Below are 18,047 nucleotides of genomic sequence, written 5' to 3'. Positions count from 1 at the left end.
GCTGAAGTTTCCCCTTTGTACCAAGCCTGATACCCGGGCGAAACTTCCCCTTTTGCCCGATTCAATACACAAGTATTTGCCTCTAAGTATTGACATTGGATCCAAATTTGGCGAACCCTTGCTTCAGGAAACTGGCCATCGGGACTGATCTCAATCACCTGGGTGCTTAGATCCTCGTCTTTCGGCACTATTTGACACCTCCCAAGTTGCCTTAAGACCCGATGCGGTGCATATGGTTGAATGCTCTTAAGTCCCATTAAGAGAAAATGGGGCCTGGCTGCTGGCATGTATATGACTTCGTCGATCGGTAACCATCCCAGCGTCCACTGTATTTGACCGGCGTTGAGGGCACGGAAATATGAGGTCCATGACGAGACTCCTTCAGGTAGGTAGGCCTCGTTAACTCTGGTATAGAACTCCTCTATGCATGTCTTTTCAGTGGATCCATGGCTCAGAAACTGGGCTCGATGACATAGGTGTTCAGTCATCTACATTTGTAACAACAAATTGCAACCTTCGAAAAAGTTTCCTCCGGCCTTGCAGGACGTGAGAGCCCGGAACATATCAGATACAATCATGGGCGCCAGTGTGCTATTTTTCTGTATGAGCAAAGTACTGACGACCCCTGCTATCTTTATGTCGATATTCCCATCTTTTCTTGGGAATACTAAGAGCCCTAAGAAAGTTATCATGAAAGCAACCCGTCTATGTTCATCCCACTTTCGACGGTTACTTTTGCTGCACAACTGGTTTTCTGACTTGTCGAATCCTCCTATGTGACCATATCTTTGGTATATGAAACTCATAGTGCAAAACCTTTTTGCCAAGTCAGGGTTATGAATTGTTCTGACTATCTTTAATGAGTCCAGAAACCGGTGTACTGCCACAGCTCTTGGAGTAATCATGTATTTATGCCTCAATGGAGCCTCAGCACTACCGATATAACCTGCTATTTCTTCTAAAGTTGGGGTAAGCTCAAAGTCCGAGAAGTGGAAGACATTGTGCGCAGGATCCCAGTGAGGGACTGGTGCCCTTATGATATCTCCCCGTGGCCTGATATCCAAACTCGTGAGGCCTTTCAGATATTTCTTGATTTCGTCATGTCCTTCTTTGCCTAAATCATTCCACCAAATCCGCAATTGGAGGGGAATTTTATTCATGATTGAAAAGGGTTCATTTGGCGTCGTGCTCATTCTGCACATTTATTAATAAGATTTTAACAAACAAAACTTATTTTGATAAAAACAATAAAAAAACATATGCTCACTTTCCTCAAAAGGGTTTCTGAACACGACCTCTCAGCACTTCATGAGCGAAGACTTTTAAGGTTGTGTTATTAAAAAACAACAAAAGGTGGCCGTTTGTACAAAGGCAGCCTTCTGGAGTTCCTTTTGGGAACATTTGGCTATTTATGACAAAACAACATCACCTGACTTATTCATGACTCTTTTTATCGTTTTTCAAATTAGCAAACTCAATATTGCAAACATGGCCTTTCAACGTCTCGGGGACGAAGATTTTTAAAGCTGTGTGGGTCAACTGGACCAAATCTTAAAAAATGACCCAAAGGTGGCTGTTTATGCAAAGTCAGCCTTCCGGCGTCCCTTTCGGGAACATTTGGCTACTTATGACAAAACATCATCACCTGATTTATTTATGACAAAATTAAATTTTTGACATGTTTTTTTTATTTTTTATTTATTTATTTATTTATTTTTGGCTATTCTTAGCAAAAGGTGGGGTTGGACCCGATGAGGGTTGCCTACGTATCTCACATCCGGTGAGAATCAAACCCGCGTAGTTCGGGCAAGTCATGAATAAAGTAAATAAACTGTTTTAAAAGAAGAAAGAAAGTATTATTATTATTTATATTTTTTTTTTTGGATTTTGATTGATTTTCTTTTTAAAAGAAAGACTTCTAAGAATTCCTTTTCTTTTGATTTGAACTTTGAGAAAAAAAAAAGTAAAAGGAAGATATTTTTTTCTGAATTTTCATTTGTTTCTTCTTATTCTAAAGAAAAAAGAATATTTTTGGAATTTTACCTTTAATAAAAGAAATGCTTCTAAAAAATATTTTTTGAATTTTGAATTTTCTTTTCAATCTTGAAGGAAGAAGGAAAGTATTTTCGGATTTTTCTTTATATATATATATATATATATATATATATATATATATATTTATATTTTTTTTAAATAATTAAAAAGATTTTCTAAAGAAGTCAATAATAGAAAATATTTTGGATTTTTTGTTTTGAAAATTGGGGGTCTAAAAACTTTTCTAGACTTTTGGCAAAACAAATATTTTTGCAACAAGTAAAGACATATATATATTTTTTGAAAATATATATATTTATATTTTTTTTAAATAATTAAAAAGATTTTCTAAAGAAGTCAATAATAGAAAATATTTTAGATTTTTTGTTTTGAAAATTGGGGGTCTAAAAACTTTTCTAGACTTTTGGCAAAACAAATATTTTTGCAACAAGTAAAGACATATATATATTTTTTGAAAATAAAAAAAAAAAAACTTTTGGATTTATATATATATACTTGCGACAAATAATGAAAGACTTTTTTTTTTATATTTTTTTTTTTTTGCATTTTCATAAGCAAATAAATAAAAAAATAATATTTTTAAAAATAAGACTCTTTTCATTTGCATTTTCATGGCAAGACAAACTATATATCTTTTCTCCTTTTTTTTTTTGAAAAACAAAACAGAACGACAACTCTTTTTTTTTCCTTTACTTTTAATAAAACAAACTAATAAGACATTTTTTCCATTTTCTCAGAATTTCGGCAGAGTTTTGGCAGTATTTGAGTATTGGTTTTTTTTTCAAAAATAAACAATCAATTCCCTAACTGCTATTTCTTTTTTTCAATTTCACAATATTCATAATATTCAAACACCGGTCAGCATGCGGGCACGAGACAAATAAATGCACGGAAAACAAATAGGATGCATCAGGATGGTCTTTTCATATCAGGTCGCTAGCCCTAGACGGACCCAACCCCTGTGTTGAGTCCACTAAGTCAAATGCAACGTGATGCAAATAAGCGTTCCTACTAGGGATCCGGCATGAAGTCACATTATTCTATGTTCAACCTGGGTCGGTGTTCTAGACAGTCTACCCGAGCGGACAACTCGAGCTGAGGAAGGAGCTCCTTTCCGGGAACCAAAAGGCCAACCGGCTTAGAAACTTTCCGATCCTCTTTTATTTAGGGTATGACACTAACAGAATAGGGAGTCTCAACCAGTAAGCACATCCCCGGAGGTAAGAAGAGAAAGGTTTCGGCACAATTTGTATACAGTTCAGATAATATCAAAGCGGTAAAAGCATCATTTAGCACATTAGGCTCAAAACATGTAAAAATCAGATAAAGCCAAAGATAACAATTTATCTAAGCTCGAATTTCTAACCCTGAACCAGTGGTTCTGGGTTACTAGTCCCCAGCAGAGTCGCCAGAGCTGTCACACCTCCTTTTTCCATACCCGAGAGGGTACAAGGGAGTTTTTCCAATTAAAGGACAATCGAAACGGGATTGGTTTATTTATTTCAGAGTCGCCACTTGGGAAATTTAGGGTGTACCAAGTCACCAATTTTAATTCCGAATCGAGGAAAAGAATGACTCCATATTACAGTCCGCGTACCAGAAATCTGGATAAGGAATTCTGTTAACCCGGGAGAAGGTGTTAGGCATTCCCGAGTTCCGTGGTTCTAGCACGGTCGCTCAACTATTATATTCGGCTTGATTATCTGATTTTATACATAATATGAACTTATGTGCAAATTTTATCTTTTAACCGTTTTTATCATTTTACTGTTATTTTTTACAAGGAATTGCAACGTTGTGAAAATGTATCTCGAACCGCGTTACAATCAATGTACCCGTGGTTGTCGACACACTTTGACTCCATTGAGATTTGGATTTGGGTCACATCAATGTGCACCCGAGTTTAAGGAAATTAAATTATTAAAGGCGCGCCTAAAGCGACTAGCGTATCATTTACTTTGGGTAGGGCCGTGGAGTTTTACTAAACGGTCCATCCCGAAGTCTAAGCAATTTTAAACAAGTATTTACTGAGGGCCCCGCAATTTTGTATTTTTATTCGGCGAGGCTCATCTCGTTCTTATTTTTCAAAAGGAATTTGCAACGTCATTGACCCGCATCTCGAACCACGTCACAATCAATGTACCCGTGATTAGAGACACATTTCGACTCCGTTGAGATTTGGATTTGGGTCACATAAATGTGCACCCGAGTTTAAGAAGGTAAGGTTTATTAAGGCGCGTCCTAAAGAGACTAACGTATTGTTATTTTAGGAAGAGGCCGTGAAGGTTCATTAAACGGCCAAATCCAAAGTCTAGTCAATGGTTATGTATCTTATTGAGGGCCCCGGCGATGTGTGATTTATTTAGCGAGGCTCGTCTCATTTTTATTTTAAAGGATGAACCTATAGTGACTACATTTCTTCTATTAAGTTTGTCTCTAAAAATAAAAGAAAATTTCTCAATTAATTACATGCTGAAAAACGTAACTTATTAGTTATTAAGTTACGGCTAATGTGAATGGAAAATTGCGATCGAGTTTGTACAAAGGAAAACTGCTTTCATTCTATAATACAATCAATTAATCAAAACTTAACCAAAATATAGCCAAGATGACCAATTTCTCAACAATCTTCAACAACAAATTACATGAACACGATGAACAACACAACTCAAAATTAATGGAATGAATTAACCATATCGGGAACCAATCTTGGTTAATTTAGACCATCAATGGATGAGCAAGGATACAACAATACAAACAACAAAATACATGATTCAAACTAGACTAACAAATCAAAGACAAACATAAACTCACATTAAATCATTGGATTTAAACATGAACTTCAAACAATGAATAAACATGCATTAAATCCATTTTTAAACAACAAACATGACGGATTAAATGATTCAAACAACATTACTAATTTTTGGAAAATACATAACAACATGAGACAAATTGAAGAAATAATTAATTAAATTTCAATTTGAATCTAACAAACATTAAACTAACAAATATCACTTAAACAATAATACAAACATGAAAACAACTAATTAAACTTCCATTTTGAAATCTGAAAATTAATTTAACAAAACATATGAACATGAACAAAACCAAAAATCAAATATCTAACCATAGACATGAACAAAACAAACATTTTCCGATTTTAGATTCGAAAATATTAAAACAAAATACGGACAAAATAAAACTCAAAAACTACTAACCGGAGATGAACAATGACGAATTCGATTGTATAGACTGTTTCGACGGACCTCAAATGGGGAAAAAAATCTGTCCGGACTCAACGACTAACTCAACGACGAACTCGACTTTAAGAAGTTGACGCCGAAAGTAGCACCGACGCAGCAGCAGCAGTCGACGCAGCAGCGTGAGCAGTCGACGCAACAGCGTGGAGAAGATGGCGACGGGGTTGTTTGGACGTGACTGAGTTTGGACGCCATGGACGTGAAGCAAACGACGAAGAGCTGGATCTTGGAAGGAAACAGAAGCAGCGCAACAAAGCCTACGGGGAGGTCGATGGATAGCTGCTCGACATTGAGGCGATGCCATGGTAGCCATGTCCACGCCGAAGCTGGAGCAACGACATCCGTTCGGAGCAGCCATGGCTGCTCGTCGTAGCTGGACGCGGGCAGCAGGAAGGTAGTCGACGCAGCAAGCAGAAAGCTCGAGCTTGAAGCAGCGTCAATGGCGGAACTGAGGTTGCTGGGTCCAGGGCAGCTCGCTCACAGGATGAAGCAGACGACGCAGAGGTCGTTCACGATGCAACTTGGAGAAAATGAAGTAGAAAGCAAAAGCAACGGGAACGGAGATGGAGCAGCTACGCGAAGAAAACGAAGCGTTTGGATGGTGAAGCTAAGGGCAGCCATGGATGAGCCTGAAGTTTTGAAGGTTTGGAGAAGAAGCCATGGGAGGTGTTCTTGAGTTTTTGGGAAGAAGAAAACCCAAAATGGGGGGGGGGAATCCTTGTCTTAGTTTTAGGGTTTTTTGGTTTTTTTTTTGTTTTTGTTTTGTGTTTTGAAAAATGAAGAAGGGGTGTTGGGTTAATGGGTTAATGGGGCGGACCGGGTCGATCCGGTCTGAAGTGGACTGGGTCATGGGGAAGATTGGGCAATTATTTGGGCCTGAGGTTGAAATTTGAAGAAGTGGCCCAATCCGATTTTTCTTTGTATTTTTGTTATTTTTTTCTTCTTTTATTTTCTAAAACTAAATTATAAAAGTACTTAAATTATTATTAAGAACTAAATTAAGTTATAAAAGCGCAAATTAACTCTCAATAACAATTAACGCACAAATAAGTAATAATTAAGCATAAAATTGTATATTTGGACATTAAATGCTAAAAAAAATGCAAAAGATGCCTATTTTTGTAGTTTTCATTTTTTGTAAACAAACATAATTACTAACAATTGTAGAATTAAATCCTACATGCAAAATGTGACATATTTTTGTATTTTTTATTAATTTAACAAATAAGAAAGCACAGACAAATACGAATAATTATCCAAAAATGTCACAAAAATACTCAAAATTGCACACCAAGGAGAATCATTTTATTTTGCATTTTTTGGGAGTATTTCTCATATAGGGAAAAAATCACGTGCTTACACGCACCACCACCTGATCAGCTGGTATACGTTGATGATTTTGCCCACGGTGGCTGAGATGATATGATGGGATGCCCTCAGAGGCTGATGATGTTATGAAACATGTACCTATACACAACATGACATTCCTATGCATATGAATGACACTATAATTATTTCATGATTTACAATGTTATCCAGACTTATAGGTGGAGTCATTTACTCTATGTTTCCTCCATGTCTGTTATGTACTTATTTATGTGTCTTACATACTCAGTACATTATTCATACTAACATCCTTTTTTGCATAGGGACACTACGTTTTATGCTCGTAGGTCCCGATAGACAAGTTTAGAGCCCTCCAAGTAAGCTATCAGCTCAACGGAAGATGTTGGTGCACTCCATTTGCTTCGGAGATGCTTGTTTGGTTAGTATGAGTTAGATGTGTATTGTTTGGTATGACAGGACTCTGTCCCGACCTTTATGAAAATTATGTATTCTTAGAGGCTTGTGGACAAATATCATGTACGCAAAAGATCGTATGGCCTTGTCGGCCTATGTACAATGTTAAAGTGATTATTTTGGTCTTAGAGGCCCATAAGTTTTATGAATAAGTTGGCATTACCTGTTGTATTCTACCCATTTCACAGTAGCATCAGTTATTTATGATAGTACGACATGAAAAGATACATTATGTTGGTACTCAGTTGAGTAAGGTACCGAGTGCCCGTTGCGGCCTATCGATTTGGATCGTGACAGGCTTGAACCGCCCCGACTATATTTACTGGTAAGATGATTTCCCCTTTTGTTCCTTTGCTTTCCATGTTGAAGCCATTCAAGACTCGATGTGCCGGTATGGTTTGATCGAGCAACCCTAGCTGCTCCATGACCCTTGACCTGATTATATTTGCCGAACTACCCTGATCAACGAGAACACGTTTAAATTAAACTTTATTTAAAAGAATAGAAATTACCAGTGCATTGTTGTGATGCTGAGATGAGGCCTCGATATCTTCCTTGCTGAATGTGAGGGTGTCCTCGGGCATGTAATCCCTAGTCCATTTTTCCCTTGTGATGGATTCTTTGGTACACTTGAGTATAGGTCCCTACGGGACGTCGACTCCTCCAATGATCATGATAATGACATGTTAAGGTTCTTCGAGCTCATTCTTCCTATTTGCATCTTTTTCTCGGATCTTGGCCCGACTGCTGAGAAATTCACGAAGATGCCCTTTGTTTAACAACTGAGCTACCTCCTCTATGAGCTGTCTGCAATCCTCAGTCCTATGCCCATGAGTACCATGATATTTTCTCATCATGTCGGGGTTCCTCTGAGAAGGGTCAGTCTGTATAGGCTTGGGACATCTAGTTTCTCTAATTTTGCCAATGGCTGAGACGATCCCCAATGCATCAATGTTGAAGTTGTATTCCGATAATCAGGGTGCCTCTATTGCTTCCAAGTGCTTATCAAACCCAGTTTTGCTCATGAGTTTCGGGGAACTTTAACCTCGATCCGTTCTTCGATCATTCCGAGGTATGTTACACCTTGAAATGTTCCTTCGATCCTCGACGTTTGGCTGATATCTTTCCTTATTGGATCTTTACCTCCTGTCTGCATTTCCTAACTCCCTTACTAGTAACCTTTTTGGATGAATTGAGCCTGGGGGGGGGGGGCTCTCAACTGGTCATCCTCGACCTTAATTTGTGATTGGTACCTGTTATACGCATCCGCTCAAGTTACAGTGAGATACTTAACCAAGTTTTGCCTCAACTGCTTCGAAGCTATCGAATTTCGTTCATTTAGCCCCTGAGTAAAGGCTTGTACGGCCCAATCATCGGAGACTGGTGGTAACTCCATTCGTTCTAATTGGAAACGGGGTACAAATTCCCTTAGCATCTCTTTCTCCCTTTGCTTTATTTTGAATACATCGGACTTCCTTGTCGTAACTTTTATGGCACCAGTATGTGCCTTCACAAATGAGTCTGCCTGCATGGCAAACAAATCAATAGAGTTATAGGGTAGGTCATGGTACCAGATCATGGCACCTTTAGACACAGTTTCCCCAAATTTTTTTAGCAAAACAGATTCAATCTCATCTTCTTCCAAATCATTTCCTTTAATGCCACAAGTATATGTGGTGATGTGCTCGTTAGGATCAGTGGTTCCGTTGTATTTTGGGATATCTGGCATCCGAAACTTCTTCGGGATGTGCTTCGGAGCCACACCCTAGGGGAATGGTTTTTGCACGAACTTCTTCGAGTCTAGTCCTTTCAAAATTGGAGGTGCTCCCGGTATTTGATCGGCCCTTTAATTATATGTCTCTATTTTCTTGTCATTTTCTTCAATCTTCTTTTCTACGATCTGAGCTCTTAGAGCATTTTCATAATTGTCGGATTAGTCCCCGAGCCATTTTCATCAGGCCTCTTTAGCATTAGTTTTGCATGCCGAGTGCTCACTAGTTCAGCTGTGTTTGGAGTTCTATTCTGACTCTGAAGTTAAGCGATGGTGACTTGCTGAGCTTGCAACATTTCGAATGTCACCTGGAGGATGACTCCTTCTTCTTCCATTCCTCGTGTTCTTTGGCCGTCAGGCCAGGCTTCCCTATGTGCATTCCTTACGTGGTCCATGCCTACGTCCATGTTTAGATCGTTATGCAAACTGATATCAACTGGCTCCATATTTGGCACTCCCTTAGGATTTATGAGTGGTACACCGACCCCTATACCGTTGTTTTGTCAAAGACCTTCATCCTCGTGAATAGGTGCATTCTGTGTGCTAGAAAAGTCTAAAATCAAAGAATCTTTGACAAAAAAAGTGTGAAGAATAACATGTGTTATCAGAAAAATAGCACTATAATAATCACTATTATCTTTAGCCCCACGGTGGGCGCCAAACTGTTTACCTCAAAAATGGAAGTAACAATTAGAAGTGATTTGTGGTTTTAAAAATATGTGATTTATTCCAATACTAGTGAATATATGAATTATATTAAGTTTAAGTAAGAAGAATTGATGAACCAAACCAGTATTGCTAGAACAATAAGGACCTCGAGCTCAATTCTCTTGGGGGCCTCGAGGTCAGCTAAGAGCAATGAAATATGAATAGTAAAGTAAAAGCAATAAAGCTGAAGAATACTTATTGAGCACGGTAAACAAGAAAAGCAGAATAGAATACTCTATTACAGTGAATAATGTCTCTTTTACAAATGATTGGGGTCCCCTTTATATAGGAGGAGAGAACCCCAATATAGTACATTCCTTATTGTGTAAGGAATTCTATTGGTACAGGTGTATAACAACCTAGTACGGACTTGTACCATTTTGTACAAATCTTATCCTTTAATTTATGCCCTGACCCACATGTCCTTGAGAAATTTTTGCTCTTTCTTGAGTGTCTTCAAAATTGTATTACCCTCGATGTAGGTACTACCAGGCCTTCGATCTGCTTCCTCGAGGTGTGTGTCCTTCAGCCAGGTCCGACCCATACTTCGAGTCGCTTGGACTCTGACTCACAGCTTAATTTAAGACATCAAAATCAGGCTCCTTGATTTTGACCGTATACAAGAGTAAATATGCTTCTGTAGTTGGATCCTGTAGTGTTCACGTTGTGCAAATCCCGAGGATGACCCACAAGACTTCATTGATGAGATACATAAGACTCTCTGGTTATGTGAGCAATTGAGACGGAGGGAGTGGAGTTGGTCGACTGTCACCTGAAAGGGGTGGCATATTCGTGGTTTGAGCTGTCGGGGGACCTTCGAGAGGAGGGGAGCCCTCTAGTGAGGTAGAGTGAGTTTGATGACGCTTTCATGGACAATTTCTTGCTTGACATAGAGTTTGAGAACATTAAACAGGGTAGTAGGAGTATGTGGGATTATCAAATGAGTTCACGCGCCTGTCAAAATATGCTATTCACATGATACCCACTATGGAGGCCTGAGTGCGCCAGTTTGTGTTGGGCCTTAGCCCTTTGGTTATTAATGAGGTTGCCACAACTGCCTTAAATTCTGATATGAACTATGGAAATATTGTGGCGTTTGCTCAAGCTACAAAGACCCGTAAGTTGATGAATGGGATAGAGAGAGAGAGAGAGAGTAGCAGTAAGGCCCGATCTCCGATTTTTTGGAGATTCAATTGTTGGGGGAGATCAGCCTTTAGGGGAGGGTCATCTTAGTCTTGTGCTTATTCTTCAGCCAGTGCACCACCATCAGGGCATAGTTAGCAGTAGAGGAGTCATTTTAGGCCTAATCAGGGTAGCAAGGGGCCCCACTAGCAAGGCCGATCATGAGATAGATTCCAGCCGCAGCAGAGGCCCACATGCCCTAAGTGTGGGAGGATGCATTTGGGAAACAGTCTACATAGACCTACTAGTATGTTATGGGTGTGGAATGAAGGGTCATATTCAGAGTGAGTGTCGTTTATCCAGCCAGGGTATGGGCAGGGGCACATCACAACCATCTAGTTTTGCAGCTGCTACATCTTCAACACCCTCTCTAGCTCGAGGCACTCTAGCACAAACATGGCGTGGTTCAGCTAGGGGTAGTGTGCAGAGTTCAGGAGGACCCAGTTGTTTCTATTCTATGAGTGGTCACTAGAGTGCAAAGGCTTCTCTAGATGTTGTCATAGGTATATTGACTTTCCAATCTCATGATGTATATTCCCTTATTGATCCCGGTTCCACCTTGTCCTATGTTACCCCTTATGTTGGTATGGAATTCAATATAGAACCAGAAAAACTTCATGATCCATTTTCTGTATCTACTCCGGTTGGCGAGTCTATTGTGGACGCACGAGTTTATAAGGGTTATGTTGTCATGGTACATGGTTAGGACACCGTGGCCGATCTCATTGAATTAGGGATGGTCGATTTTGATGTAATTATGGGAATAGATTGGCTTTATTCATGTTTTGCTAAGCTCGTTTGCTGAACTAGAACTGTGAGGTTTGAATTTCAAAAGGCGTCAATTGTTGAGTGGAAGGGGGATAATGTGTTGCCGAAGGGAAGTTTTATTTCTAACCTTAAGGCCACGAAGATGATTAACAAGGGGTGTATCTACCATTTGGTTCGGGTTACGGACACCGATGGTGATGCACCTACACTCGAGTCTATACCAGTTTTGAATGAATTTCTAGAGGTCTTTCCTAATGAGCTCTGTAAGATTCTGCCAGATAGGGAGATTGATTTTGGGATAGATGTGATGCCACGCACGTAGCCTATATGTATTCCACCTTACAGAATGGCACCAGCAGAATTGAAGGAGCTAAAGGAACAATTGAAGGATTTGTTAGAGAAGGGCTTCATCCGACCAAGTCACAATAAAAAATAAGTACCCCCTTCCAAGAATAGATGATTTATTTGATCAACTTCAAGGTGCTAGGTACCTCTAAAAAATTGATTTATGCTCAGTGTGTAACCAATTGAATATCAGGGAGCCGAATATTCCAAAAACAGCCTTCAAGACTCGATATAGGCACTTTGAGTTTCTAGTAATGTCTTTTGGGCTAACAAATGCCTGACATCTTTCATGGATCTTATGAATCGGGTTTTCAAGACTTTTCTTGAATCCTTTGTGATAGTATTCATTGACGATATACTTGTTATTCAGTAGTCTAGAGGAACATTCTGATCGTCTCAAGGTTATTCTGCAAACTCTTCGTCAGCCTCAGTTGTATGCAATGTTTTCGAAATATGAATTTTGGCTCGAATCTATCACATTTTTGGGTCATGTTGTCTTTAGCAAAGGAATTAATGTTGATCCTCCAAAGATTGCAGCAGTGAAGAATTGGCTTGGACCTACAACTCCAACAGATATCTACAATTTCTTGGGTTTGGCCAGGTATTACAGGAAATTTGTGGAGTGAATCTCTACTCTTGCCTCTCCATTGACTTAATTGACGCAGAAAGTGGTTAAATTCCAATGGTTTAATGCTTGTGAAAGGAGCTTCCAAGAATTTTAATCAAGATTAACTACGGCGCCAGTGTTGACTCTACTAGAGGGTACAGGTGGGTTCGTGGTATATTGTGATGCTTCAAGGATCGGGCTTGGTGTATGTTAATGCAACATGGTAAAGTTATAGCATATGCTGCTAGACAACTCAGGAATCATGACAAAAACAATCCAACACATGACTTAGAATTGGCAGCGGTGGTGTTTGCATTGAAGATTTGGTGTCATTATCTCATGCCCCGAGCTTGGGGGCGAGACCAGTACCTAGTGCCACACCTATCCTTGCATACCACTTGTTACTAAGAGGCTCTGGACATGTAATGTCATACTTTGGCCATGGTCCACATTGAAAAATAATTTGTGATGCAAAATATAAAACTGAATAGAGACTAACGCTGACTAAATGTCAGCATAAAGCTTGGCCGGCAAGGCAGTCATAATTACTACAACTGACAAGCCAACAAAATATACATACAGGGCCTACAAGCCCAACATACTGCACTAACTGACAGGATATATCTACAAGCATTTACTATTAGATGTACTGTGATCGGAATAGGGCCCCGACCTGCCCATAACCTATATATATATATGTATAAGGTGTACACAAAACTGCTAGACCCGACAACTCCAAAAGACAGGGAACTTATCATAAGTCTAAACTCGGGCAAACACCTACTAAGGAGGTCTACCCATCTGTCTATCTAAACATGCACGCACTAAATACAACGCCCCCAAAAAGGGATGTCAGTACAAAATAATATACTGAGTATGTAAGAAAATATACTAAAAGCTAAAACTGAACTAATAACTTAAACATATGCTTACCTGTTGATACTGACTCAATTTAATAAGTTAAATAGTTGTCTTGTCCTATATATATAACTGCTCTGCCGTAGTAGGCTCGCTCATAGGCATTCAGCCATACTAGAATCTGTATCTCGGCCAACTGGGCTCACTCATAGGTGCTCGACCACAGTAGGCTCGGCGTACAACTTACCATCTGATCAGAGGTTGCCCAATAGTGTCCTGCCCATCGATTCTAACTCGATGGTAATCAAAATACTTTAATATTGTATATATATATAAACCCTCTGCTCTCTTGACGTGAAGAAGGAGATACTCAATTGAATCTTCCCAATAAGGAGAATAATGTAACTTACAAAACTAGGAAAATATACGTAACTTGCAAGACTAGCAAAATATATGTAAATTTCGGGATATGAATTTTTCTTTATGCTTCGTTATCAAACTTGTGTAATGACGAGATCATGCTAAAATAAAGGAAAAACTTAGCCTTAACATACCTGGAGTGGGAAGAATCTGTATGATGTTCCCGAAAAAGGTTGCACTGTACTCCTTTAGAATCGCAAAATTCTATGTTGGAGTGTGGAAGTTTTACGTTGCTACATACCTTAAACACTCTACTTAATGTGTACAAATTCTTGAGGGAATTGTTGAATTATGTAGGAATTTGTTAGTTCCGGTTGTATGGACTTAGTTGAATCTCTATTTTAGAAATCTCCTCTTTAAGACAATATGAGGGTGTAGTCAGTTTGCCTTGGAAAATGTTAGTATGAGGTGTAATTTAGTTAGCACCTTAAATTGCCACCTACCCAGTATGACTAATGAGTCATTTGGGTTGGGTGGTGGCTTGATGCCACATAGGGTGGGGGAGAGTTTTTATTAAATCTTATCTTATAATTAATAATTAATTAGGTATTGTCCCGCTACCCGATAATTAACAAATTATACACATAATTAAGAATTATCTCAATTTACTTAAAATTCTACTTATTTTTAATATACTTTATACATCATATTATCACGTTCATATGGTACCTTGTATACTAGTCCATAAATATTGAGTATTATTACTTGGCCCATATTTTATCCCAAATAGACAACCTTCAATGAAACTCATTTCTTTAATTCGTGTACCCTTTATCCTTCATGGCCCTTACTTATTGCTTGTTATAAATAGCATAAATATGCTAATCTCAAGATAATTTCATCTCCAAGTCTACTTGAATTAACTGAAGATGAATCTTTAACGTACGAAATACCCGAGATGTGACATCCTTCCTCCCTTAGAAATATTTGTCCTCAAATGTTTACTCTTAGATACATTGAAAAAGATTTTTGCAGAGTCTCCTCCGTATACTAGCCAGAAACCAATCTGTACGCAGCCAGAAAACATACAATACACACCAAACATGGCCACTGTCTATACATAGCAACACTTGGCTTTACACAACTGTTCATCATAAATTCTGACAGTCAAAACAAGAACTTACCTGATGACCTATTGGCCTGAGTAGAGTTCTGCTGAGTTATCCCATAAATCTCGAGCCATATCTCCAGTTTGAAATAGGTGGGGGTATTTAGACTTCGTTTCTACCTCCGCTTCCCACGTCATCTCTTCCATATTCTTGCTTCTCCATAAGACTTTCATGGAGGCTACCTCCATATTCCGTAACTTGAGGATTTGTTGGTCTAGGATGGAAACTGGAATTTCCTCGTATGACAAGTCCTCTGTAATCTGTACATTATCCGTGGGCACCACTTGGGCAGGATCGCCAATGCACTTTTGTAACATAGATACATGAAAAACCGGATGAACAAACTCAAATTCCAAGGTCAATTCTAACTCATAAGCAACATGTCCCACTCTCCGAATGATCTTATAAGGTCCAATATACCGTGGGCTAAGTTTTCCTTTCTTGCCAAACCTCATCACACCTTTCATAGGTGATACCTTTATGAATACCCAGTCAACAACCCCAAACTCAAAATCTCGTCGCCGCACATCAGAATATGACTTCTAACGACTCTGAGCTATCAAAAGTCGCTCCCGAATAAGCTTTACTTTTTCTATGGCCTACTGAACCAGTTCTGGCCCATGTAACCCAGATTCTCCAACATCAAACCACTCTATAGGAGATCTGCACCTGCGCCCATACAAAGCCTCATACGGAGCCATCTAGATGCTGGAGTGAGGTAAGGCCCCGTGAAATTTTTACCCAAAAACCCAAAATCCATGGGAGGTTGGCTAATTTTAAGGCATATAAAAGGCCATTGGCCCGGGAATTTCACCAATTGGCTAGTTTGGGAGTACGCCTTGCGGACTCTAATGAAAGATTTATTATGGATGATGAAAGGAAAGCAATTCAACGATCCATTATTAGCACAACTGAAGGAGGGGATTCATAAACACAAGACCACAACTTTTTCCTTTGGCATGGATGATGGTATCCTACAGTACCAAGGCCGCCTATGTGTTCCAGTTATTAATGGTCTTCGGGAAAGGATCATGGCAGAAGCTCACACTTCCAGATTTTTTGTACACCCAGGTTCTACAAAAATGTATCATAATCTCAAGGAAGTTTATTGGTGGAACAACATGAAAAGGGATGTGGCGAACTTTGTGGCAAAATGTTTGAATTGTCAGCAAGTGAAGGCCGAACACCAAAGGCCTGACGGATTGGCTCAAAACATAGAAATTCCAATATGGAAATGGGAAATGATCAATATGGATTTTGTGGTTGGGTTGCCACGCACTCCACGCAATTTTGACTCAATTTAGGTAATCGTGGATCGATTCACAAAATCAGCGCACTTCTTGCCAATCAAATCTACTGACATAACGGAACAATATGCTTAGTTGTATATCAAAGAAATAGTCAGGTTGCATGACACTCTAGTCTCAATCATTTCAGATCGAGGGGCTCAGTTCATCGCCAACTTTTGGAAGAAATTTCAACAAGGTTTGGGTACGTAGGTAAATCTTAGTACAACCTTTCATCCTCAGATTGGCGGGCAAGTAGAGCGGACTATTCAGATGCTGAAGGACATGTTGCGTGCTAGTGTTCTTGATTTCCAAGGTAGCTGGGATGATCATTTGCCATTCATAGAGTTTTCTTATAACAACAGCTTCCATGCTGGTATCCAGATGGCACTATTTGTGGAATTGTATGGTAGGAGATGTAGGTCTCCCATTGGGTGGTTCGAGGTTGGAGAAGCTGAATTGATAGGGCCATACCTTGTGCATCAATCTATGGAGAAAGTCAAGACTATTAAGGAACGGTTGAAAACTACTCAGAGTCTCCAAAAGTCTTATTCGGACAATCATCGTAGAGATTTGGAGTTCAAAGAAGATGATTGGGTATTTTTGAAAGTTTTCCCCATGAAGGGTATCATGCAGTTTGGAAAGAAAGGAAAATTGAGTCCGAGGTATGTCGGATTGTATAGAATCATTCAGAGGATCGGTTAGGTGGCATACAAGGTTGAGCTACCACCCGAGATGTCAATGTTACACCTAGTCTTCCATGTGTCTATGTTGAAGAAGGTAGTAGGAGATCCGTACGCTATTATGCCGGTTGAAACTATTGAGGTTAATGAAGAACTGTCGTATGAAGAAATTTTAGTTGCCATTCTTGACAGGCAAGTCTAAAAGTTGAGAAACAAAGACATTTCCTCCATGAAAGTGTTATGGCGAAACCAGCAGGTTAAAGAAGCCACTGGGGAAGCCGAGGAAGAGATGAAGAGGATGTACCCATATTTGATAGTATAGCCATGTAATAGCTTCTATGAATTGTTTCCTATGAACTTTGTATCACTTGATCAGTCTATGTAAAACTATTCCATTTTGATTATATATTTCCTATGGGGCCGTGGTTAGTGTGGTTATGAATTATCTCATGTCAATAGATTGTGTATGTGTTGTTCGGATATGTTTCTGAGGCTCTCTAACAGGTGGATAGGCCTAGATACAAAAGAAACTTTGGCGAAATTTCTGGAAATTTAGAGATTTAGCCAAATTTGGGGGTTATTGGTATGTGGTGTGAAACTGAAATTGCATAAGTTGCTAATAAGTGAAACTTGTTCCTCATTCGAGGACGAATAATATTAAGTGGGGGAGGATGTAAGGCCCCGTGAAATGTTTTACTTAAAAACTCAAAATCTCGTGGTGCCAATTAAGAATATGTGTTAGAAATCTCGTTGTCGCATGTCAGAACATGACTTCTGATGACTCTAAGCTGTCAAAAGTCACTCCCGAATAAGCTTTAATTTTTCTATGGCCTACTGAACCAGGTATGGCCCATGTAACCCAGATTCTCCAACATCAAACCACCCTATAGGAGATCTGCACCTCTGCCCATACAAAGCCTTGTACAGAGCCATCTAGATACTGGAGTGATGTAAGGCCCCGTGAAAGTTTTACTCAAAAACCCGAAATTTCGTTGTGCCAAGTTAAGAATATGTGTTAGACTCATCTGTATTCAAAAACCCAAAATCTCGTTTTAGACTGATCTGTGTATTAAAAAGTTAAGGAAAAATGTTTTTTAGAAGTGCGTGTTTTTGTGGCCCATTATACGACCACATAATAGCAATGCGGGCCGCATATCTGTCGTAGAGTGAGTCAGAGTGGTCGCTAATTTTG

General features: G+C 39.2%; 1 protein-coding gene across 1 annotated transcript; it reads left to right on the top strand.

The window, feature by feature from the left end:
• Nucleotides 1-16,445: 16,445 nt before the first annotated feature.
• Nucleotides 16,446-17,411, top strand: LOC138879413 (uncharacterized). Its single transcript, XM_070159023.1, has 2 exons — nucleotides 16,446-16,837; nucleotides 17,360-17,411. Exons 1-2 carry the CDS (start codon nucleotides 16,446-16,448, stop codon nucleotides 17,409-17,411), a joined length of 444 nt encoding a protein of 147 aa, XP_070015124.1.
• The last annotated feature ends 636 nt before the right edge of the window (nucleotides 17,412-18,047 follow it).

This window comes from Nicotiana sylvestris, chromosome 10, assembly GCF_000393655.2.
Source record: "Nicotiana sylvestris chromosome 10, ASM39365v2, whole genome shotgun sequence".
Taxonomy (NCBI): Eukaryota; Viridiplantae; Streptophyta; class Magnoliopsida; order Solanales; family Solanaceae; genus Nicotiana; species Nicotiana sylvestris.
Note: the sequence above shows the minus strand (reverse complement) of the source record. Positions and strands in the feature narration are given on the sequence as shown.